A 25,762-nucleotide genomic window follows, 5' to 3' on the forward strand; every position below is an offset into this window, starting at 1 on the left:
CGAACTAATTGGGGGACATGGGTGTTCTGAAAACCGATTCGTTCGGATAATCGAACTATATTGAGATTTTCATACATATTTATCCACAAGTGAATAAAAACCATATTTATATAACTGTATATTTGTTTATACCTTGATAATGACAAATAGCAATTAAACAAAAAAGTGCAGTCTTTGCAACAACATATTTTTGGATACACAATTGAAGAAAATTGAAGATATTTTAAGCGTTAATTACTAACGCTTGCTCAGTTTTCGAGTGCGGGGCGCGTGAGTCGGGAGTTCGGATAACCGGTCGTTCGGTTGATCGACGTTCGGATAATCGCCGCCCTACTGTAATTACATTATAAATATTAGTATTCATTCATACAGGATTGTTTTTACAGGAGCTTGGGTGTTTTGGTGAAAGTGTATTGTTTTAGTTTAGAAAAGACCTTTGTTTTTGCCCCTCTACTTGGGATTTTTGTTAATGATTTTTGTAATTCAGATATTTTGTATCAGTACTAAGCAAACATTATTTCTGTAGTGACGTTCATAGTTAACAATAAACTGTGTGTGTGTTCACAAAGAGGGGATGGCATTAGATAAACTTTTTGGCCACAGATATTTCAAAGTTGAAGATTGAAGATATCATATTAAATTTTTATTTTAGAATCTTTAAGAAATGGTATGATAATATCATTAATAGTTTTGGTGTTGAAGCTTAGTAGGTGTGAAATATTCAGCGGTAAACTTACATTCCGCTACTGAAGTCTAGCAATTAGTGCTTTCGTATGGTATGTATTAAGTTCACAATTAAAGATTATATGATTTAAATCTGCAGTAGAGTAGTTATCACATGAACAGAGAGAGTTGATAAGCATTCCTATTTTAGCTAAATGTGCAGGAAAATTGTAATGGTTTAATCTTAAGCGACTTAGGGATGTGGAATAAAATCGAGTAACGTGATAATCAAATATACGTGGGATATTTTACGGAAGTTGTGGGTATATGTAAGTGTATGGATTCCTCGAAGTTTGTACAAACTTGAGCCAAATACTTAGTTTCCCATTTCTTTCTTAATTTTTTATGCAATTCTGGAATGTAATCCCTGGAGATTGTTAAATCTACTATTTCATTTAAAGTTGCCGAATTCTTTGCCATTTCATCCACTGTCTCATTTTCTTTAATTCCGGCATGCCCTTTTACCCAGATAAAGACCAAGTCACTGCTATTATTTTTAAATCGAGCGATTATCTTTTTAATATGGCATAACAACTCATTGTTGTGTTTTTTTGTTGTGATATTGCCTCAAGAGCAGATAAAGAATCTGATAGTATAACCGTGTCTCCAAAGTTCTGTTCAACCGCGTAACTTAAAGCTCTTTCAATAGCGTAAAGTTCGGCAGTGAAGATAGATGTAAATTTAGGTAGTCTAAAAGAATTACCACTTTTTATATCAGAAACATAATAAGCGCTACCTACACTATTACATGTTTTTAAACCATCTGTATAGATGTATTTGTAATTTGAAAATTCAGATAAAATTAATTTTATTATTTTATTGTTTTGGCATGGTAAGTTTGTAGGTTTTATGATCTTTGAAAAGATTGCGATTTCCTCAATAGAAAGGTTATATATGGATAATCTATGTTTAGTGTTAATGCTAAAGTTGTTAGTTTCTAGATAGGCATCTGTAAGAGAGGGAGAAGTTTTAATTCTCCAATAAGAATTTGTTAAGTTATATTCAGTGAGACTGTTAATTTTACTTAATAATTTATGTGAGTCGAAAGTCCTGGTCTTTATTAGAAACTTATTAGACAAGAATTCTCTTCTAAGGTTTAAAGGAGGTTCCTGCGCTTCTACTAAAATTGCATCACATGGCGTTGACTTAAATGTACTAATACATATACGTATTGCCTTATACTGAATATGATCGATTTTTGATAAATTAGATTTTGACGATGAACTATATAAAAAGCATCCATAATCAATGATTAACAATAAACTGTTCTATCAAAATGTTGTATATGTATTATTTTAAATCGATAAAGTAATATTTTTTTTTCAAGTATATCGCACGGCGAACTGGTCGAGGGTCAATTCACTCTTTAATATTTTTAAAACTTCCATATTTATCCAACTTATTCATACCAACACATTTTACATACGTTTATTAATCTCTATGCGTTTCTTTTCAGACATGGAGTCAACTCATCGAAACAGAGTTCATCCCTCAAGTCTCAGCAACGTGCAAAGGAAACCACATGATGAATATAAGAGTAAATTTTAATAACACCTTCGGTGGTGTGGTGCACGCGAGAGACTACCGAACGTCGCCATGTATGCGGTACGGAGATGGATCGAAATCGGTCAATCTGGATATCAATCTGATGGCGCCACCTGGAGCTCCAGATTATTGTGGTCTATTCCTAAACAATGTAAGTACATATATTCATAAATGTGAAATATAGTCTTCTTCTTCACGTGCCATCTCCGCGACGGAGGTTGGCAATCATCATGGCTATTCTGATCTTAGATGCTGCTGCTCTGAATAGTTCGGTTGATGTGCATCCGTACCATTCCCTCAAGTTACGCAACCACGAGGTTCGTCTCCTTCCTACACTTCTCTTGCCCTGGATTTTCCCCTGTATAATCAACTGAAGTATGTTGTATCTCTCATTACGCATAACATGCCCCAGGTACTGCAGATTTCGTGTCTTGATGGTTTCAAAGATTTCCAGTCTTTTGTTGACTCTTCTCATGATTTCGTTGTTTGTTATATGCTCGGTCCGTGATATCTTCAGGATTCTTTTATACACCCACAGTTCAAATGCTTCCAACTTTTTAGTAGTCGATGTGTTAAGTGTCCATGTCCAACTCTCAAGTCTAATTTCAGTTCTCTTGCACAAAGTACCTTTCACATTTTATTGAACTTTATTGAATTTTCTTGCTTTCTCTATTCGAACTTTGATTTCTTTGGAATAATCGTTTGTGTGATTAATTATTGTGCCAAGATAGTTGTAGTTTTCTACTTGTTCTAAAGTTTTACCTTTAATTGTCAGGCTTTCATCATTATTTTGGGTTTTTGATATCCTCATAAATTTAGTTCTCTTGAAATATAGTAGTCATTATTAAATAAATGGATCAGAAATCTACTAGGTGGTCAAATAAGTAACCTCCTTTGAAATGAAAAACGTGTTTGCCAGAAAATTATTACATATTATTAGCGCTTTTAGATCTATACAATTCCCTGATTTTCAACTTCTTGATGCTCTTCGAATAATACGATTTTGAAAGCTTTACAAAATACGCGTTTGTTTAGTCAATTATCTCTTGGTTCGAGCGGAATTGTTATTTACGAGCCATTTCTTCGGATTTGGGAACACATAGTAATCGAATGGGATGTCAGGAAAATAAGCCGGATGAGAATTACTCATTAATTTTTCCGCAGTTATAAAGCATTTTGAGTCGGTAAAGACAAATAAACAACACTTTTTTGTTTCGGATGTGAATTTTGTGTTCTTACTGAGGTCGTGCTTCAATTTTACAATAATGCACAATAATATTCGCTACGGATTCGCAGTTATTCGTGATTAGCTATTTGATAGAGGTTTTTTAGGCAAGTTGTCCATGTATTTGTATCAAGATGTTTTACTTCTATCAATTCCTTCATCTCTGCTCTTTGACCTCTTATCATTTTCCACATTTCCTTTTGCATCCCATAAAATTCGTGCTCCATCTCTTTTGAAAATCTTCCTTCTTACTATTGAGTTTAATTCATTTCGTACTCTTTTATATTTTTGTTACTTGATTATGTTAAATTGCATAGCTCAGAAAAGATTTATAAGATTACTATAAGACGATTATAAGATGTTCTAATCGAAATCATAGTAAAATTGGGGCACAATAATTGCATACGTTATTACACTTAAAAGTGGTGTACGCTAAGTGTGCGCACTTTGGTGTGCGCTAAGGAAGCCGCACACCAAAGAAACATGAAATGTGAAACACGTTTCATGAAAATAAAACACTGATAAACAAATAGAAGTCCGCCTACCAATGAAACGAGTGTGATTCATCCTCATGAAACATTTTTATCTTCGGAAGGCCGCACACCAAAGAAACATGAAACATGAAACACGTTTCATGGAAATAAAACACTTCTAACCAAATAGACGTCCGGCCATGTATGAAACGAGTGTGATTCATGGTCATGAAACATTTTTTTTATCTTCTTGAAACGTGTTTCATGAAATGGGTCGTGTTCTGTTTCTCGGTTTCAGTTTCATTGTTGTGGACAATTTGGACGTGCGTAAAATGAATGTCGACCAAGAATTTAATATTGCATTGCTTTCTGTGGTGGAGTAGAATGAAGAGTTGTACAATTATAATCTGGAGAGAATACTCATTCTATAAAATAAGTTGAAGGCAAGATGATTATTTAATTCGTTTTTAACCAAATATGTAATATGGTTATGATTTGGGACAGTAACAGAAGCAAAAGTAATTTTTCGTCAATGTAACTGTCTTATTTTCGAAATAGCCTAATAAGTAATATGCAAGCTAGGAGCCGATATTTAATTATTTTCGGAAATCCAGTTTTCTTTGGAGAATATTAAATACAAGTATGCCTTTTTAAATCTGTATTACAAAATTACACCAAATTAGCAACATAATACCGAAAACCGCATGTCGATACCTGTTTTTATATCTCGGGATATCTTAAGAAACGTGTAAATTTTAAACAACTGTTAATGTCACCAGTAAACCAAGTTAAAGAAAAGTAGTGTGCTATGGAAAAAACAAAGAAACATTTTCCAGATGTAAACGTATATAATTAATTAAAACAACAATTTTATTGGCCATATCTCAGGAACAACGGTTCCTGAGATATGGCCGAGAGCCATTCTTATTGGACAGTGGTGAAGTGTCGCCTGTAAAGAAGATTCAGGAACAGAAGATGGAGGTATCTGAAATGAAAATGTTACGGGAGATGTTGGTTAAGACTGTAAGGGGCACGGTCAGGAACGACAGGTGACTACAGTTTCAAATTGATTCAAGTACAAAGACTGCACTGTTTTGATCACGTCAGACGTAGAAATGAAAACTACGTGGGCTGAAGGATAAAGCTATTGAAAGTTGATGGAAAAAGAGGTAAAGGAAAACAGAGGAGAAGATAGAACGACTGTATGGCAGAGGACTTCACAGAGAAAGCTTTAGGTGAAGAAGACATGATGGACAGAAATGAGTGGTAAAGAAAAGTAAAGAACAACGACCCCTGAAACGGGAACAGCCGAGGAAAAAGAAAAATAAGAATAATTAGACGTATTTCTTGATTTTACTTGGATATTAGGACATATGGAATGGATGGAATAGATGGAATATTAGACAGTAGGTACCTACTAAGACTTGTTGGACAGTCAATCAATCTAATATTTATCCACCTAGTTTGATTTATTTAGATAGAGAAAGTTATAGAAGTGAGCAGTGTATTCATCTTCATCCGTTTTTATTCCACCTAAGACAATAAACGAAATTACATCTCCCGCCCAATTAATTGTTTGCCCAGAGTCAGCATTATTTACTCACTCCCATTATCAGAAACATCGTGATCAGATTAATTCAACATTCATCAATCGGCTGCAAGATAACTATGGGTTTGCGAAAAATTCCCCACGAAGCAGATAATTCAAATATAGAAAATTATGTTGTACCTGTTCAAGGTGATTTGTGTTTAATCGAATGTTATCTTTCTTTCATAAAGCTATATATTATTATGAGGAAATTGTATTGTTAAATATTAAATCAGTCTGCAATGTAACACATTTTAAACTAGGTTCTCAAAGCGATAACATCCAAAATTTGATTTCGACTTAAATGTACAACCCTATATTTTATTTTTTTAAAACATGTACTTCATTTATGATACTATTTATGTAGTAATATATCTAATATATTTTTTTATTCAATAAATAACTAGTTCAAAATATAAACCACAACAATATGCACTGAATGCAAGAATTAATGTGATATTGAATGTGATATTCATATGAATATAAATTACATATTTTGAAAAAAAAAACAAGTATTGGCATTTTACGTTTTTCAACAATTTATGCTACACTTAGGACAATCATATTTTACCCAGAAAAATTTTATAATACGGTAAAACAATATTGTAAATTTCATTAGGAATAGTTCAATAGATTTTGCAAAATAAATTTTGCAATCCAGCTTTCGCTGAAAAAATTCATTTTTTCAAAATGTCGCAGGACTAAAATAAAGCAGATAGCAAGTTGAATTTTTTTTTACATATAGAAGAATACTGTATCTTTCATTTGGAATTTGCAAAATTAAAATCGATAAATAAACATTAATTTTTGGTGCTCGGCGCAGGACAGCGTGCAGCGGTGTTCGATTCACACAAGTTGATTTCCACCAAAATGTCTTCCAATATTTATTTAATATGTTATTTTCTTACTCTATATTTTGAAGTATTTTAATATTTTAATTCCACAAAAATCAAAATAATTTGATTATTGTTTGTTAATATTGTTTAAACAAGTGCATATGTTTACAAAGTTAAAATATATAAATAAAGAAAGTTTTTACTAAAAAAAGTGTTATTTCAAAGGACAGAGTACCTATGTGTTTTTATTTTGCAATAAACAAATTTATTTATTTATATCGAAATTAACTAAAAATTAAAATTAATCAATCACTATCAAAGGTCATTGGAATGCCCAATCAGAGCAAATGTATCCGCTGTCCTGCGCATAGCACCAAAAATTAATGTTATTTAAAAAAAATTTTTGACGCCGTGATAGTTTTTACCGATTTTAACCGATTTTAATTTTGCAAATTGCAAATGAAAGGTAGAGTATTCTTATATATATATTTAAAAAATTAAACTTGCCGTCTGCTTTATTTTAAGTCCTGCAACATTTTGAAAAAATTATTTTTTTTGCGAAAGCTGGATTGCAAAATTTATTTTGCAAAATCTATTGAACCGATTTTAATGATATTTACAGTATTATTTTATTATATCATAGAGTTTTTCGGGGTAAAATATGAAGGTTCTAAGTTTAAAATAATAAATATATAAATAAATATAAAATAAATGGTTGAAAAACGTAAAATGTAAATACTTGTTTTTTAGGTTTTTTTTTCGCAATTATCGCTATTTTTCAACAAGGGTGTCAATTTTTAAAATATTTAACCAATTCTATATTGCAGAAAATTTAATTACGCAACTTTTATGTCTGTGTAACTTTTCTCGGAAATGAATACTTTTAAAGTTATAATCAAAAAACAAAAAAAATTGAATTTTTCCTTCATTTTTTGACATTTTGATTATTTAAACAATGTTCCGGACCTTTTTGAGTGGGAGGATAACTCATATATTATTATATGAGTTATTTTCAAGCAATTTCTGCAAAAAATATGAGTCACCTCTCAACATCCAAATGTACTAATATTTTTACAGATGCGCCTTGGTCTATTAGATAAAAACATTTCTGATTCTGAGACTAATATAACAAAAGCACCACTTCTTACCTGCCATAGATCGTATGCATATCTATACCTTATGTAAAACTTTAATGGTGTCATGCGTTAACAATGTTATTTGCATACAGTAAATAATTACCAACATTCAGAACATGTCCGATGACTAAACTTATTCCAACTAACTATTAAAATATCACACACCCCGTATTTATATTATTCAATGGTTCTTGGTAATCACAATTAATTTAGAGTACCGATATGTTAGTCATCTCTAGACAGATTTCATTAAAAAACACGAAACAGTCAAGAATAAAAAGGTAAAAAGATTTATGGCAAATGCATATATTATGTTTACGAAATAACAACAAACAAATAAGACAATATCTTGCTATTCATTTAGAATAAAATTATCCTAAATAATGTTTCTTTACTTTTAGACCAGGACATTTAGAACAAAAAACATAGGAATAAATCGATTGTTAAAAAATATGAGAAAATCGTAATGTTTCTGTAGTTCACCCTGTATACGAATATCCGCCAACGAATTCTGCGAAACTTAATTTGAAAACTAGAACATATTATTTACCTTATTATGTAAAATGAATAAATATTTATATTCCTTCGTTATATACAGGGTTTTTACCTCATATCGATATAGAAATACAAATGTTTATAAATCGTTAAATACCTCGTATATTAGTGTGAAATTCCATATTGTAAGAACCGGAATGATGAGACAAATTTAAATATGAGAAAATATACAGGGTGTACTATTTCAAAAATTGTATGTTTGCTTTACCACGTAGTTATTAATCACCCTGTAGAATTCGGCATATTTTCCACGCCTGAAAATATCATTTTCTACATTTCTTTAAACAACTCTTTCGGATATTTTGTACCATAATGGAATGATTGACCAATTTCGCCCTATAAACTCACCCTGTACAGTATTATATGTGTTTTACTAGATTTTTATAGCTTACATTCATACTTTTATGGTTCAAAAGATCAATAGACTATTTTATTTATTATTATTTATGTTCCGTCCAGCATTCACAACGATTTTTCACGACTAGGCTAGGCAATTTTGAAACATTTAAAATAAGAAAGTAAAAAACCAAGTGTACCATTTTGAAACCAACTTTTTCTGGGTCGTCCAGTAATTCTTTTCGTGATTGGGCCTCATTTTAGGATCGTCTTTGGTATCCTCTTCCTTTCCATTCTCATCACGTGTCTCAACTGTATCACTATGTGTGCCTTTATGAAGTCACTGATGCTTGGTTTGTTCTACAATTCCTCTAGCTCGCTGTTTGTTCATAGCATCCAACCTTCCACCGTGTTTTATCTCCATATATAGCTCTGAGTATTTTCCTTTTCACACAGCAAATCGCTGTTTATTCGCACTGGATAAGCTTATAAAATCAAAATATTTTACAAGAAGTTCCAAGATCAAAATCTATTAATCCATCGTCACACCTGTACTAACATATGGATGCGAAACGTGGACCATGACCAAATCAAACGAAGAAAAGCTCAGACGTTTTGAACGAAAAATACTTAAAAAAATTTTCGGACCTCACCACGACATTAACACAAACCAGTATAAGATCAGAACCAACATCGAATTAAAAGCACTCTACAATGACACCGATATTGTCCAAGAAATTAAATCACAGCGACTAAGATGGGCAGGCCACGTGCACAGACTTCATAACGAGAGACTTGTAAAACTGGTATGGGAGGAGTTGTCTACAGGCAAAAGACCACTATAACATCCAATCAGATCTCCGAAAAATGAACATTCCATTTGACCCTAGGTTGATGGAAGACCGAACAAATTGGAAGAAAGTTGTACTGTCAGCCAGGACCCAGCCAGGGTTGTAGCGCTACGTGATGATGATGATTTTTCTTTTTCATATTTGTAATTTTCCTGTATATTTGCTTTTTTCATTGTCCATACTTCGCTACCGTACGTCGCTGTGAGCCTTATTACCGTTTTATATACCTACCCTTAACTTGGTCTTTCTCAAAGCATTTATTACTCTGTCTAGCATTCAGTACGATGTTTCACGACTATGCAACTTTTAAACAAATACTTTTAACAAGCGAAAGTTTTACCTGAATAAAATAGTTAAGTAATATCAAAAACAAAACTGTATTGGGTAACACCTTCGTGGTTTCTAAAATTAGAAAACCGCTGAATTGTTGGAGCTAAAAGACCGAGGGAGATCTAAGAGTTGCATCTCACTTCTCGACTGTCCAGTGCGGTAAAATTCCAACGAAAAATGCTCCCGCATACTAATATAAATAAATAATCATTTCGTTATAAAACGAAACTCTTATATTTCAGTTTGTTCAGAAAGCATCACCCTCAGGCGCGGATACAGAGAGGGGTCAACGGATCCATGGACCCCCCTATTGCATTTAGTCTCTTATTTTTTTACAGTTTTACAATTAACCCGACTTCAGCAAAGCAACATTACTGCTATAAATTATCAATTTGTGTAACTATTTTATACAGAATGCTTTATTTGAATTATTAATTTATGCAATTATTAATGTATGCTTTTGCTGCAACTGAATATATGAAACGGCATGACTTAGTAGGAAAGATCATTCATTAAGAGATAGCTATCAAAGTGTGACTCCTCCATCTTCCATATTATCAATACGTTCCTGAGAATGCTTGAGAATGACAATTACAAAACTGGGATTACAGACCAAACAGTGTCAAATAATGGACATATTTCATATTAGTTAATAAATTAATGAGACAAACAACATTAATAATTGATGTGGCGATACCTAAACAAATATTCTGCGTGTCAAATATAACGAAAAGATCGCCAACTACATAGATTTTGAAGTAACAGACACTATACTCTACTACTGGAATCATTCCGAAAAACATTCTAGAAACCATAAAATAGTTGGGTCTGAATGAACATATCTATAGATAAACCATATTGAAGGCTGTACCACTTTTGAAACAATACACGAAAATTTTTGGGAGAATCTCCAGCATTACCAAGTCACGTAGGGCTCGGTAGCACGGAAACAGCGCCACTAGAGGTCAATCCTTTTGATACCGTAAGTGTCTGGGATGAGTGAATTTTCCCCTTAAAGGAAATAAGGAGCCGTGTGGATCAATCTGAAATAATGGAGTTATAACGTTCAAAACCGGACTTCAGAAAGTCTTCAGTAGAAAACAAGAACACTTCTCGCAAAGGCACACAAAAATATCATCCACTCAGTGCAGTAGAGAGAATAACATTACCGCGGCACTACCATCTACTTTAAATAGCGCAATTTACGCAGTAGATAAAACAGCGCTACTTAAACTAATGGAACAAACAATGAACATAAATCACCTTTCTAAGCCAGAAAAAAAATGCTAACCTGGATGACTAAACCTCTCCATGGGCGACATCTCAATGAGATCGGCCAAAAATATGTCGGCAATATAGTCTCGAACTATTGGTTGACTTAAGGATATTTGCCGAAACAAAGGGGTTTCCTACTGGTCATTCAACATCAGGTTATTCCAATTAAAAATTACCAGAAATATGTAGTCAAATACGCTCAAGTCCAAAATGACAAATGCCGATATGGATGTCAAGCAAAAAGAAACTATCAAACATCTTACAGCGGGCTCCCAGCTGTTAGTCGATACCGATTATAAAGAACGCCATGACTGAGTAGGAAATATCATGCACCAGGAATGAGCCAATAAACTGGTACTTCTCCAAACCGACCATCTTCCTTGTTATCAATACGTCGCTGACAGAATGCTTGAAAACGACAACTACAAGCTATACTGGAACCGCACTGTGCTCAGAGCCTTATGGCTAAATCTGGATAATAATAATAATATTTTCGATAAATTTGGCCTCCCTATTATGAATTTCTAGATCCGCGCCTGATGACCCTAACCCAATATCGATTCACAACGAAATAACATGATGATGTTGGTGTCGTAGCGACATCTGCTAAAAACATGCGAAAGTTTTGGCTTAATAAAATAATATCAAAAACACAACTTTATTGGGACCAATTTTCTGATAACACCTTCGTGGTTTCTAAAATTTTGCAAACCAACGAATTACTGGAGCAAAGAAAGCTGAGAGAGATCTATGTCCCTTCTCTCCTGTCTAGTGCGGTATAAATCCAACGAAAAAATGGTCCCCCATACTCAGAATAGGAGCAATACTAATATAAATAAATAATCATTTCGTTGTAAAACGAAACAAGAGCCGTCTTATATTTCAGTTTGTTTAGAGAGCATCAAAAGCACACTAACCGGTTTCAAACCTTATTAGGTTATCATCAGTGAGTGCATATTTGAATATTTATTTATCTATTTATTAAATACTGTTATATTATACAATATTGATCTATTTATTAAATACTTTTAAATTAAATCTAAAACAATAAAGTGAATCATTTTCTTTCAGAGAGTACAATGTTACCACGTGTGCTCACCTACTAAAGCTTCAACTCCTTTGTTTTTCTCATGTTTACTATTTGTGTTTCACACCTACAAAACTATTTGCATTATGTAATTACTTAAAAAAATTTCTCGTCGAGTTCGAATCGCTGTAACTGTATTTGGATGATTTAACTTGAATACATAATGACATAATCTCATTATAAGATTTGCATTCTTAAGTGTCACCATATAAACAAGAAATATATCGGTAGTCTTAAAAAATTTGGGCTTTGGTTTATAGTTAAATTTTATGGCTTAAAAAACATAAAGTATGGTGTCAGTTGGAAACCGAAGGGCAATGAACTGTAATAATTAGCAGTAGTATAATTAGCAAGTGACTGAAAAATACACAAAGGAAATATCGTCGCTGTGAAATTAAACCAGCATATCTACAAAATGCCTATTTTTCACCAGAGCACAAGTTTTCACATGCAATATGCAATGCGTTTTTTTGGCATTTTTCGGATTTTAAATCGCGTATAACTTTAAAACTATTAACTTTTGTGAAAAATGTAAAGAAATTTATTTTATTTAGAATATCCCAAAGAATCTAGAAAAATATTTTTCGGCGAAAAATAGGAGATTTTTGAAATAGAGCACGCCGCACCGGCAAAAAAATCGGATAAACACGCATATTTTTACAAGATTCCTTTCTTGTTTAGAATGACCCAAAAAAACTAAAAATATATATTCCAGTGCAAAAAACGTGATCTTTTGTATTTGTTAAAAAAACTGTTTAAACAATAATTTCTGCCCTATTGTTTAAACAGTTTTAAAAAAACTGTTTAAACAATAGATTTGTTTAAAGGGGACATTTTTGAATAGGAATCCACAAAGAAACCGAATCAGAATTTTTTTCAGGCGGGAGCGGTCTCACCACATGGACTAAATGTATAATAATATTATACATTCAATTTTAGTCTAGGCGCCAAATAGAGGTCACCGTGTCATTTTCAATTCTGATGGACAAACTCAACGGTTTCTTATAGATTTTGGGCTGCTGATTACGAATTTCGAAGGGGGATTTCGATCCGAGTGGTCAAAAAATTGTTATAAACAATTTAGTTGTTTATAAATTGTTTATAAGGCTCTGGCTCATAAACTAAAAGAGATAAAAAAATGTTTCAAATAAAATTTGTTCCCGAATAAAAAACGAGGAAACAACCGTTTACTAAACTTAAATCCGACAATTATTAGAACTCAAGATATTGTAAAATTAGTGCACAATGCAAATTGCAAATTGCAAAATAAGTATTTTTCGAAGCTTTAACGACCGTAACTCGGCTTCTAGTCATGCAAATGAGCCTTATAAGGTATCCTTTTAAAGCTTAATTAAGAGGCTTCCAAACAAAGTTTGTTAAATTATTTGATCTTCATTTGTTTTAAAGTCATACCCGTTTGAAGCTATAATTTTCTTAAAAAAATTGTACAATAATTTGTTTATAAAGGTTTTAAGCAAACTTGAGCTATAAACATTTATACTTTAATTAACAATAATGATAAAACAACTCAAAAGAAACAATTTGAGCTTACGAAAATGTTCGTAAGTTTATTTTTGGCTAAGATGTCGAAATTTTAATGGCGCGCTATGAGGCGCAAGATTGGCTCACAGTCAAGTAAGTATGTATTCTTCGACGCTTTATCGATCGTAACTCGGCTTCTACGCATGAAAATGAGCCAATATATGATATCCATATAAAAATGAATCGAGTTCTTTTGCATCATCATCATTGCATATAAAACGAGCATTTATGATGTGGCGGCATACCCACAATTGACGGGACTTGATGATGCTGCAAAAGAACTAGATCCACTTTATATGGATATCATATAGATAATTAGACTCTGAAGCCTCAAAAAGTTTTAGTTTTACTGCCTACAAGAACAGACTTGTACCACCATGTAACTGTTAAAATTTCGCTAAGAACTTATACAGAGGGTATATTCCTGTATATCTATGCAGATTTGCAGATGCATGAAAAAAATGTTTGTAAAAATAGTATTAATAAATAATATTAACTTCCTTTTTAGTTATACTTCTGAAATATTAGTTTTTAATGTTTTCTTCTCAGTTAGTGCAAAAAATAGAAGACAATGTAAATAGAATGAAAGGTGATACGAGGTACAGTATGATGATTTAATTATAAGAATTATATGATAAAATTTTATTAGGATCTTCAAAAATGAAAAATGAAGATAACGTATGTATACATAGAAATTATAATTTGTATCGAGAAGTTAGCGCGTGAACCTTTACGCGGTGAGCCGATCTTGCGCCTCATAGCGCGCGCCATTAAAATATCGACATCTTGGCCAAAAATAAACTTATGAACATTTTCATAACCTCAAATTGTTCCTTTTGAGTTTTTCTATCATTACTGTTCATTAAAGTATAAATGTTTATAGCTCAAATTTGCTTGAAACCCTTATAAACAAATGAATGTACAATATTTTTAAGAAAATTGTAACTTCAAACGGGTATAACTTTAAAACAAATGAAGATCAAGTAATTTAACAAACTTTGTTTGGAAGCCTGTTAATTAAGCTTTAAAACGACACCTTCTAAGACTTATTTCCATGCGTAGAAGCCGAGTTACGATCGATAAAGCTTCGAAAAATACTTATTTTGCAATTTGCAATTTGCATTGTGCACTTATTTTACAATATCTTGAGTTCTAATTGTTAGATTTAAGTTTAGTAAACGGTTTTTTCTTTATTTTTTATTAAGGAACAAATTTTATTTAAAACATTTTTTTATCTCTTTTAGTTTATGAGCCAGAGCCTTATAAACAATTAAATTGTTTATAACAATTTTTTGACCACTCGGATCGAAATCCCCCCTCGAAATTCGTAATCAGCAGCCAAAAATCCATAAGAAACCGTTGAGTTTGTCCATCAGAATTGAATATGACACGGTGACCCCCCTGGCGCCTAGACTATTTATTAATAAATAAATATCGTTTATGACAAGAAGGGATGGAGGAGAATGGTCAATCAAGCCTACTAGGTTCGACGTGCGAATTATACTATCCTTTTGGAAGTTAAGTACCCCTATTATCTGAGCTCATTTTTGAGCTGTCCAAATTTTTGACAGTTTTGTGGTTTGAAAGTAGTTAGGATTTTTAAATGTCAAAGTTCTAAAAATTGTAGAATAGAAATGAATTCCAGTGACGAAGAGTTACATTTTTTTTATTTATTTATGGTAGAGTAGATAAAATATTGTATGAAACTCTCCGTGAAGTACTTTTTGCGAACTTACGCGATGTATAATCCGTTGTCGCTCGCGCTCCGTTGTCGCTCGTGCTCTAAAAATCGCGTGTGTTCGCAAAAAGCTTACTTCACGAACTGTTTCATAAATAACTATTTTGGAAAAACTGCTAACATCTGTAAAACATATTAGACGAGCGGCAGCAACCCCTAAAATTACGTTAAACCGACCACGAAAATCAACTTTAAGTTGAATGACCAATTTTGGTCATTTTTTATGTTTTCTAGGTCGCTGAATCTGAATATAATAGTATATTATTCAACGAGCATGTAATGATGGCTATTACTCACGATGATGAAATTTGCGACACGAGCCGTAGACGAGTGTCGTAATTCATCAGAGTGAGTAATAGCCATTACATGCAAGAAGAATACTATACTTTTTCTACGACCTTTTTTTTATTTTAATTAGTAAAAAATTTAATTATCAACTACTCGAGATTTAAATTATAATAATTTACAAAAATACCTAAATGCTATTTACCCCACCCCTAGTACGTGGCTGAATAATTGGTTGCTATTATTACTAAATTCTAATTTATTGTAAAAATACAACTATAAATAGTCAATATAAGTTCTATTTGTGTCCGAAAAATTATAAGCTTAAATTTATACCTACTGTCAGTGAATCTAATAAATAGGAAATGGCTGTTGTCGGTGGACGTATTTCATATATATATATAGTTATAATTTATATTTACATTTAACTATATATAATATAATAATATAACTATACATAATATCACAAACAAGTCTGGCTAATTGGCTCTGCCAAAGCCATTTTTCAAAAAAAAAAAAAAAACTATACATAATATGTTATAACATATTTAACACAATATAACTTGAAAAACAAACACAATATCAGTTATAAATTCCAATTAACATAAACAAAATGCGCTAATGTCACTGTCACTAAATTAAATGATAAACGTCAAAATTTTTAGTAAACAAGATATAAACGTAAAAAATATACTGACATTGTTAGAGTTAAAATTCCTTTAAAAATTTTTCGAACTTAATTATTGGTATAAATTACAATAATTATTATTGTATTAAATAAACAAGTTTAAGTAATTTTATTTGCAGTTTATATACGATTAATAATAAAAGTTTCATGCGCCACTTGAATCTAACTTCAGCCCGTGAGTAATGACCCGTGAGTAACTTCAGCCCGTGAGTAATGAATTATTACTCACGGGTACAGTAATGGGTGCTATTGTCTATGAAAAAATAGCGAATAATGAGCATGTTATTAAACGGCCGTAGAAAAAGTTTATTTTTATCTAGAATTGGTGGAAAATGTTCAAAAATCAAACTTTATGCAAAAATGCGAAAAATAAATTTAGATGGTTTTTAAAATTTACCTCGCTGTGTCTTTTGTCGTTGTAAATATTTCCTTTTGAAAATTTTAGTACGTCACCTTGGAAGTATTTGGATAACAATAAAATTAATTCAGAATGTATAAACAAATTAAAAGAGGAGTTGTTAATTTTTAAACATTTTTTCGTCAGATTTCCTTAGTTTCATGTTTACATAAAAAAATTGAGTGACAAACATTTTAGTTTATAATATTAACCAAGACAGCAATAAAATATAATTCATAAAGAAGTTTTTTGGAAAATTTGACGTCAAAATATGTAATAGGTAAAAAGTTATGTGACTTTATAGACGAGCAACACACCCCAAAAAACGATTATTTCTCGAGATACTGACCACGGTGTCGTAAATGGCAATAATTTTAATCATACTGTATGTGTTTGATGGTGCTGAAAACGAAATTTAGGTTTATCTTGAATTTTGTGCGGGGAACATTGTCAAAATCGCTATTTTACCCTAAAAATAAAAAAAAAATGAAATCACGTTTTTTTGCGTTTAACTTGCTACAACTCTGTTCCATTTTAATATTTTTTTCTGAAATTTTTAAAGTATTATTTCTTACCTTTCTAAAGACAATGGGACCTGTTTCAATGTTTCTGTCTTATTATAGTAAAACTTATGAATTGTTTAAAATAAAAAGTGCAGATTCCTAAATTCCAAAGTTTAACCGCAAAAGTTGAGTGAAAAAATTTGAAATTTAGCCTTTTAATCAATTTATGTTAAAATGTAGAGTACAGTGAACAAAATGTTAGAAAAAAAATTGTGCAACTTTTAATTTTAAGAAAAACTTGATATGACTTTTTTTATTTTTAAGGATAAAATTGCGATTTTGACAATGTTCCTTCATATGAAATTCAAAATAAACCTCATTTTCGTTTTCAGCACCATCAAAAACATAATTAGCCATTCACCACACCGTAGTCAGCATCTCGAGAAATTAGCGTTTTTAGGGGGGGGGGGGTATTCTGCCACTCGTCGATAAAGTCACATAAGTTTTTACTGTTGCATATTTTGGCTTAAAATTTTCCAGAAAACTTCTTCATAACTCATGTTTTAATGCTGTGTTGATTAAAATTATACACAAAAAAGTTTGTCTCTCAACTTTTTTAAGAAAACCTGAAATTAAGGAAATCTGACGACAAAATGTTTAAAAATTAACAACTCCTCTTTTAATTGGTTTAAACATTTTGGATAAATATCATTGTTATTTCAATACTCCATAGATGATATACTAAAATTTTCAAAAGAAAATATTTACAGCGACCAAAGATACAGCGAGATAAAGTTGAAAAATTGTCAAAATTGATTTTGACGTAAGATTTGATTTTTGTACATGTTCCACCAAATCTAGATAAAAATAAACTTCATATTCAGCGACCTCGAAAACATAAGGAATAATAAAAATTTGCCATTCACCTATGATGGTCGCTTTTTCGATTTCTAAGCCTCAAATTAGGGGTGCGCCTATATGGTTGTGTTAATTATTTCAAAAAGACAAATATTTTTCGAAGTACAAATAATTTGATATACTGCGGGTTTTGACATTATATTGACTTTTGTTACAAAATAAAAATGAGAGAAGGATAGTAATATTATTTTATTTTCTGTTTTAAAGAGAAACGGATAAACTTTACATTTACCCTCCAAAATACGTGCGTACTATACATCGCTTCGTAAGCACTCTGTAAGACTTTGTGGCCAGTAAAAGGTTAAAATTATAGGTCGTCCCTATAAGGGAACCTAAAGCTCGGGTTTTAAATGTCCCCAAAGATAAAAAACCAATTCACGTCAACGGTATCCACATAAAATATGTCCTTGTGAAGGAAAAATACGTATACGTCGATATATTACACTTTATATTATCTCCTATAAAATCCGCAGATGAATTGTAGAACGAGCACTATACGAGATGCGATACTCAATCTTGTTCTTTTTTAATTTGGCGTTACATACACTGCTCACTGTTATAAAGTAGTAAACAAACTTTTATTCAAAGTGGTTATTTTTATTAGTTAGATAATGTTCGATAATCTAGTGAAGCCAATTATATTTTATAATGATAGAATATTTTCTCTGGAACAACATACAACAGGTCTTTTCATCATGATACTTGAGCCCATGAACTTAGTTCTCGCAGTAGTGGCCATATTATTTACCATGTGTGTTTCCTTTGTGGTTCGGGAAGTTCCACTCAAATATTGAAAAAAATCGTCAATAAGGTCAAAAAACTAAGATTAGGAACCTTGTGTTAGCAACAGCATACATTTTAAAGATTTCTTAGCCATGTTTTATCAAAATTACAAGTAATTATAATTTTAATAAATACTCAGCAAATGGCTACACACTTATACGATTAATAAGATTGAAAAGAAATGTGGCTTGGAGGTTATGTATCTTAAAAAGAAACAAAAGATATAAAAAATTATCAACTACAAATATGAAACGATATCAATATGTACTCATCCTAAAAGGGAATTAAACAATATAAATGAATTTTGGAACTAAAATATCACTTTAAATAGATGAAAGATATACATAAAATGGTTCCCTTTTTAGATACATAAAAAGTTACAGAAAAATTTTTCTGTACATATATGTACTTTCGGCTGTCACGAGCCGAAGGCGAGTGAAATTATGTCAAAGTGTCACGACAGCAAAAATTCTATATTAATTTCAGAGGTCGAGTGTTCGAAAATTTTATTGTAATTTATTTATGTAAGTACCATTAAACACACAGTTTTTATAAATATTTGACGATTGAAAGTCATCATTTTTATAATTTTTAAAACATTAATTGTCATTAATGTCACTGAATGTATTTTTTCGTAGCAACGAAGGGCATCTGACGTAATATACTTAACGACGGGAGATTATCAAAAATTATCGATTTAATTCAGATTTTTGTAGCTTTCTATTGGTCAGAATCTCCTATGAATGAAATAATCGATTTAATTCAGATTTCTGTAGCTTTCTATTGGTCACAATCTCCTATGAATGAAATAATCAAAAATATTCAACTTGTGTTTTTTGATTTTTCATTTGAGAATGTGTTTCTATAGATATTAAACAATTTCTATAAATTACCCATGGTATCACGATAAATCATTTTTCCGATTATTGCGCCATCTATCCAGAATTCGAAAAAATGTCTCGAATAAAAGTTGCTTACTTTTACGTAAGGAATCCAAATCTGCAATTAAAACTGGGGGTCTCCATTAAATATTTTAAAGTTACCCCCATCCCACGTAGGGGGTCGTGTTTGGTATCATTTAATAGATTTTTAAAAATTATTAAACACATATTTTTCATTTTTTCGATCCGATGTTCATTTCGCGAAATATTCAACGGTTCCGCTACTTTTGGGTTGGGACAGCCTATATATAAAGTGGATGAAATAAAAATAAATATTGTTGTGGAATTGTTTTTTTAAGGAAATTCAAAAAAATTAAATTTATATCAACGACCATGAAATGATAGTTTTTCATCACACTGTATATGGCCAAATTTGTTTAGAATTTAATTTTACTAGTAAACAAGTGCTTCGGAAAAATTGAAACGATTAGTGATAATTATTCGGCGAAATGGACGGGACATTAAGAAAACATTTCGGTGATTAGAAAGCGGAGAGAGCGTTGACGGGACAATAACGTTTTTCAGATCCTTCCGGGAAGGTGTTTTAATGTGGTATACAAACTGTATTATTTTAGTTGTAAAAGTAGACAGTAGAAAATAACTAATTATGATTTTCCTTGAAATTTTACAAATTGGAAAAAGTTATGTGGAAGAATATTGGGTTTCTTAAGAAATAAATGGTTTGAGAGAGGTTGTTGTTTAGTGGACGAAAAATATCGGGAGAAGGGATAATGGATGTGAGGGTATGGATTTGAGAGAAAAATAAAGTCAGTGTGTAATGAACATCGAGAGAAGGCAGCCGAGTTTTTTAAAAGTGTAGAATCAGTGTGGAGTTGGTGTGATCAGCCTTTGCGAGCAGAATCAAGTTGAAACCAAATCGTCGACCGGTTGAAGAGCTAATTTTCCTGGTCCGAGGGAGATTCCTTTGTTTTGTCTAGAACGAGTAGCTGATTATTATCCGTTTGTACACAAGATATTCGAGCCTGTGAAGTCCTGTGTGTTTTTCGTGGAACCAGTTTTGACGAGGGGGACTTTTTCGCAACAACCAGAGAGTACGTGTTGAGAGAATCAAGGACAGCGCAATCCAGAAAACGAGGGAGTGAAGAATAAAAGGTTACTCAAATCATTTGTCTGAATGGAGAAAAGTTATTTATATCAAGACCATATTTGTTTATTTGTTTATTGAACAATTTTTTTGTAACGCAGTTAGTCATTTCAAATTTGAGAAATCAATTCAAAAGAAGAAAAGTAAAATTCCTTCAATTTAGTATGAGTAAATAAGAAATTAATTAAATAAATAATTTTGTCAAAACAAGGAGATATCAGAGTTAGAGTTTTAATTTATTAAGTTAGAGATTGTTGCAACAAAGTTAAATTTTAATATTTTGAATCATATGTACACGGCATTTAATAAAAACAATAGATTACATTTATATAAATTTGAGTGTTGTCAATTTCCCTGTTTCTACCCTGGAAGAAGTAAGCAACTAGAAATACTAGAAGCCACAGATTACAGGTATTGTATCAATTACAAAAATAATTGGATAATCAATCAAATTAAGAATTTGCTAATTAATCAAAATAAATAGAAAAGGTAGAGCATAACAATATATGTAGTGATTAAAATTTAAAAAACCTACAAAATGAGACTTTATAAGTTAACAACTTACAGTAGTTTGTAGTGAAAAAATCAAAATGCTTTACTTTTTTCAAGGCAAAAAAATTCGTTAGTTTTAATTTTATTTCGTAATGGGAAAGTATATCATGTGACACCTCATTTAAAATCGTTTGAAATACTGATTACAAAAATGTATTATACGTGCATACGCAAAATGGCGCACAACACCCCTACAAGCGACACTATATATACACGAAATTTTCGATTTTCTAAACCTGACTGGATTGAAAATTGAGCCAAATCCCATCTTAAAGTTTAGGAAAAGACTCGTCCATCCATATGTTACATCTCCATTTTGGTCCAAGGGTGTGGATTTTACGGCCCTTCCCATTTAAAGTCTGTTTTTCGTTCTCGTCCCCAAAACTCCCAAAAATTTCAAAAATTTAAGCCCTACTTTGCGGCTTCTGATAGCATAGATCATTACCTTTCCAACGCATGTTTAATTTTGAAAATCGGTTATACCATTCAAAAATTATCGAGCTCAGAAATATGTCTCAATTTTTATTTAAAAAATGGAAAATGTTTGTGGATATGTATGTATGTATGTATGTATGTATGTATGTATGTATGTATGTATGTATGTATGTGTGTGGAAAAGTTAAACCGATCTGAATTTTTTTTTCTGTGTTTCAAGAGGGGGTGAGGGCCGATTCAGAACCGGTCTAATTTTTGACTTCTGACTACCCGTAAGTTAGCTAGAGGACTAGGTAAATACAAAATAGCATATTTTTTGGGCGTATATATCTTAGGTTCAAGGAAAGACATGAAAACCGCAAATACACCAAATCAATAAGGTTGAGTTAAGCTTTCAAATGGCGCCTAACGATCAAGCTGAGACATACGCAGTGCTCACCAGAGCCAAAAAACTAAAAAATTAAACTTTGAAAATTTTGGTTTTTCGACAATTACTCAAAATTTCAACCTACGAATCTCGCCATTAACTGAGCGTTTGTAGAAGGACTCAGGACGCGTGTAACGGTGTATACCTTATATCTGGAAAAATTCGAATTTTTAAGTTATAGGCTTCATAAGTATGATCAAATCTATTTCTTATGGGAAAAAACGGTTTTTCAAGCTCAATAATTCCTGTAATACGTTCAGTTATCATACTCGATCTTGGATGCATCAGATACTACTTGTCAATACGTTTCAAATTCATGTTTAGTGATCAACATCAGGTAAGCCGTTCAGAAGTTATAGAGCTCCAAAAGTATAATTAGTCCAGGAACTGAAATTTTTCACTTTGCAATTTTTACAGAATGGATCGATTTGCTTAAAAATTTGACAATAAGTAGTGGATAGTCCAAGGATCAAAATCTATATGATGTCGAAAGACGCTTTTACCATGGGGTGGTTGCCACCTCATCTCGAGGGTGGAAATTTTTTTTATATTTTGACCGCAAATGCTGGTAAAAATATTAATTATAAGCAAAAAATGTTCATTATACATTTTTTTAAAAAATTAATAGTTTTCGATTTATTAGTTATCGAAGCTGTTAGTTTTATTTTGGAAAGATTACCAGATAACGGCAGTTCTCGTCAGTGGCGCAGAAATACACCCCCCTACACGCGACACTATTATATATACGAAATTTTCAATTTTCTAAATCTGACTGAATTTAAAATTTTGCCAACTCCCATCTTCAAGTTCAGAAAAAGACCCACCCATTCATATGTCAACCATCCATTTTGGTCCAAGGGTGTCGATTTTACGGCCTTTCCTATTTAGGGTCTGTTTTTCGTCCTGGTCCCCAAAACTCCCAAAAACTTCGAAAATTTAAGTCCGACTTTTGCGGCTTCTAAGAGTACTGATCATTACCTTTCCAACGTATGTCTAATTTTGAACATTACCAGAGAACGGCAGTTCTCGCCAGTGGCGCACACCCACACCACCCTACACGCGATACTATATATACACAAAATTTTCGATTTTCTAAATCTGACTGAATTGAAAATTGGGCCAACTCCCATCTTAAAGTTCAGAAAAGACTCACCCATTTATATGTCAACCATCGATTTTGGTCCAAGAGTGTAGATTTTACGGCCCTTCCTATTTAGGGCCTCTTTTCCGTTCTCGTCACCAAAACTCCCAAAAAGTTTAAAAATTGGTCCAACTTTTGCGGCTTCTAATAGAACTGATCATTACCTTTCCAACGCATGTCTAATTTTGAAAATCGGTTATAGCATTCAAAAGTTATAGAGCTTAGAAATGTGACTCAATTTTTATTTAAAAAAGGAAAAATGTTTGTGGCTATGTATGTATGTGTGTTTGAAAGTTAAACCGATTTGATATTTTTCTCTGTGTTTAAAGAGGGGGTCAGGGCCGATTTAGAATCGGTGTAGTTTGTTACTTTTGACCACCCATAAGCCAGCTATAGGACTTGGTAGGTACAAAACGGCATATTTTTTGGGGGTATATATATTCGGATCACGAAGAGGCAGGAGAACCGCAAATACATCAAATCAATAGTGTTGACTTAAGCTTTCAAATGGTGTCTAAGCCGTCAGGATCAGACATATACACGGCTCAGTATAGCCGAAAAACTGAAAAACTAAACTTTGAAAATTTTGGTTTTTCGACAATTACTCAACATTTCAACGTACGAATTGCGCCAATAACTTGCGTTTGTAGAAGGACTCAAGACGAATCTAATGATGTATACCTCATATCCGGGAAAATTCGAATTTTTAGGTTATAGGCTTCATAAATATGATAAAATCTATTTCCTGTGGGAAAAACGGTTTCGAAAGCTCAATAATTCCTGTAATAGCTTCAGTTATCATACTTGACCTTAGATCCATCAGATACTACTGGTTAGTACGTTTCAAACTCATGTTTACTGATCAAAATCGGTTTAGAAGTCGTTTAGAAGTTATTAAGATACAAAAGTATAATCCAATTAACAATTATTCCCCAAATGGTTTATGTAGTTGTAGTGGTTACGACGCTAAATTTGATCTGGCAACGGGCAATCCGACTTCATTTACCGGCCATCTTAATATATATTTTTTTTTCAATCTATTTCGAATAGAAAAAAATCTAGTGTACATTCGATGGACACTAGATCATTTGGGAGATAATGCAACAAAGGTGACAATTTATAAAGCTTGACGTGTAATAGAGGAACATTGCATGCAACTTCATACATTTAATTTATAAATACCTTTGAAAAACTCCTGATACAAGAATAAAAAACCGCTAAACGCCGTAAAAATGAGTGGCGCATAAAATATTCCAGCTACAAAAGATCTGATATGAATGTTACGTGGCGCGAAAATGGATTTTCATTTGATGCAAAACAAAATTTTAGTTTTATTTTAAAATATTTTTCCATAATATTTGCTAAATTTGAAGTAAACGCGCCACAAAAGAGTTTCAAAATTCAAACTGTATCAAAGTTACTCTTTTGTGGCACGTTTACTTCAAATTTAGCAAATATTATGGAAAAATATTTTAAAATAAAACTAAAATTTTGTTTTGCATCAAATGAAAATCCATTTTCGCGCCACGTAACATTCATATCAGATCTTTTGTAGCTGGAATATTTTATGCGCCACTCATTTTTACGGCGTTTAGCGGTTTTTTATTCTTGTACGTGCATACGCAAAATTTTGGTCAAATGCTTTTTAAATGCATTATTTTTTTTTAGAATCCTGAGAAAACTAATACGAGAATCTTTGAAAAATTTAAACGGAGAATAAAATATTACATTATTACCGAGGGCCGAAAGTCTATTAGAATAAACAAAAAGGTTCTTTTGAATGATATATTTGAAATTACCACGCTGATGTAGGTACAGAACGTCTATAGACGTCTAATTTCCATTGATGTAATGTGACACAACATCTATAGACGTTGCATTTTCCCCTATTCTACTTTGCAAAATACAATATAGTGTCACACCACTTGCTTATACATTTGACGCACTGTCCGTCAACGTGTTAAAAATCATACTCAATTTTCTCTTTTTTTCACCCCTGTAACTTATTAAAATAAACATTATAGAAGTTTTCAGGGACTTTTGACCCTCAGTAATAAGGTAATCTTGCATTTTGCGTTTAAATTTTTCAAAAATACTTATTAATTTTCTCAGGATTATAAAAAAATGAATGCATTTAAAAAGCATTGGACCGACATTTTGCACAAGTATTGCCTATACATTTTTGTAATCAGTTTCTCAAAAGCATTTAAATGAGGTGTCACATGATGTACTTTCTCATATGAAGTTTAAAATTTAATTTATTACCATAATTTTATATATGTGGATGATTGCATCCCACGACATAAATGATTATCTATCGTACTCGTGGAGAAATACTCACTTCTGT

At 32.0% G+C, this 25,762-nt stretch overlaps 1 protein-coding gene across 1 annotated transcript in view; it reads left to right on the plus strand.

The window, feature by feature from the left end:
• The window catches only part of LOC126880052 (uncharacterized), a 383,829-nt gene that overhangs the window by 250,862 nt on the left and 107,205 nt on the right, over positions 1 to 25,762 (plus strand). The window contains exon 2 of the mRNA XM_050643705.1: positions 2,180 to 2,419. Within this exon, the coding sequence (XP_050499662.1) occupies positions 2,180 to 2,419 (240 nt within the window). The remainder of the gene's footprint in view (positions 1 to 2,179; positions 2,420 to 25,762) is intronic.

The sequence above is a fragment of the Diabrotica virgifera genome, chromosome 2, assembly GCF_917563875.1.
Source record: "Diabrotica virgifera virgifera chromosome 2, PGI_DIABVI_V3a".
Classification (NCBI taxonomy): Eukaryota; Metazoa; Arthropoda; class Insecta; order Coleoptera; family Chrysomelidae; genus Diabrotica; species Diabrotica virgifera.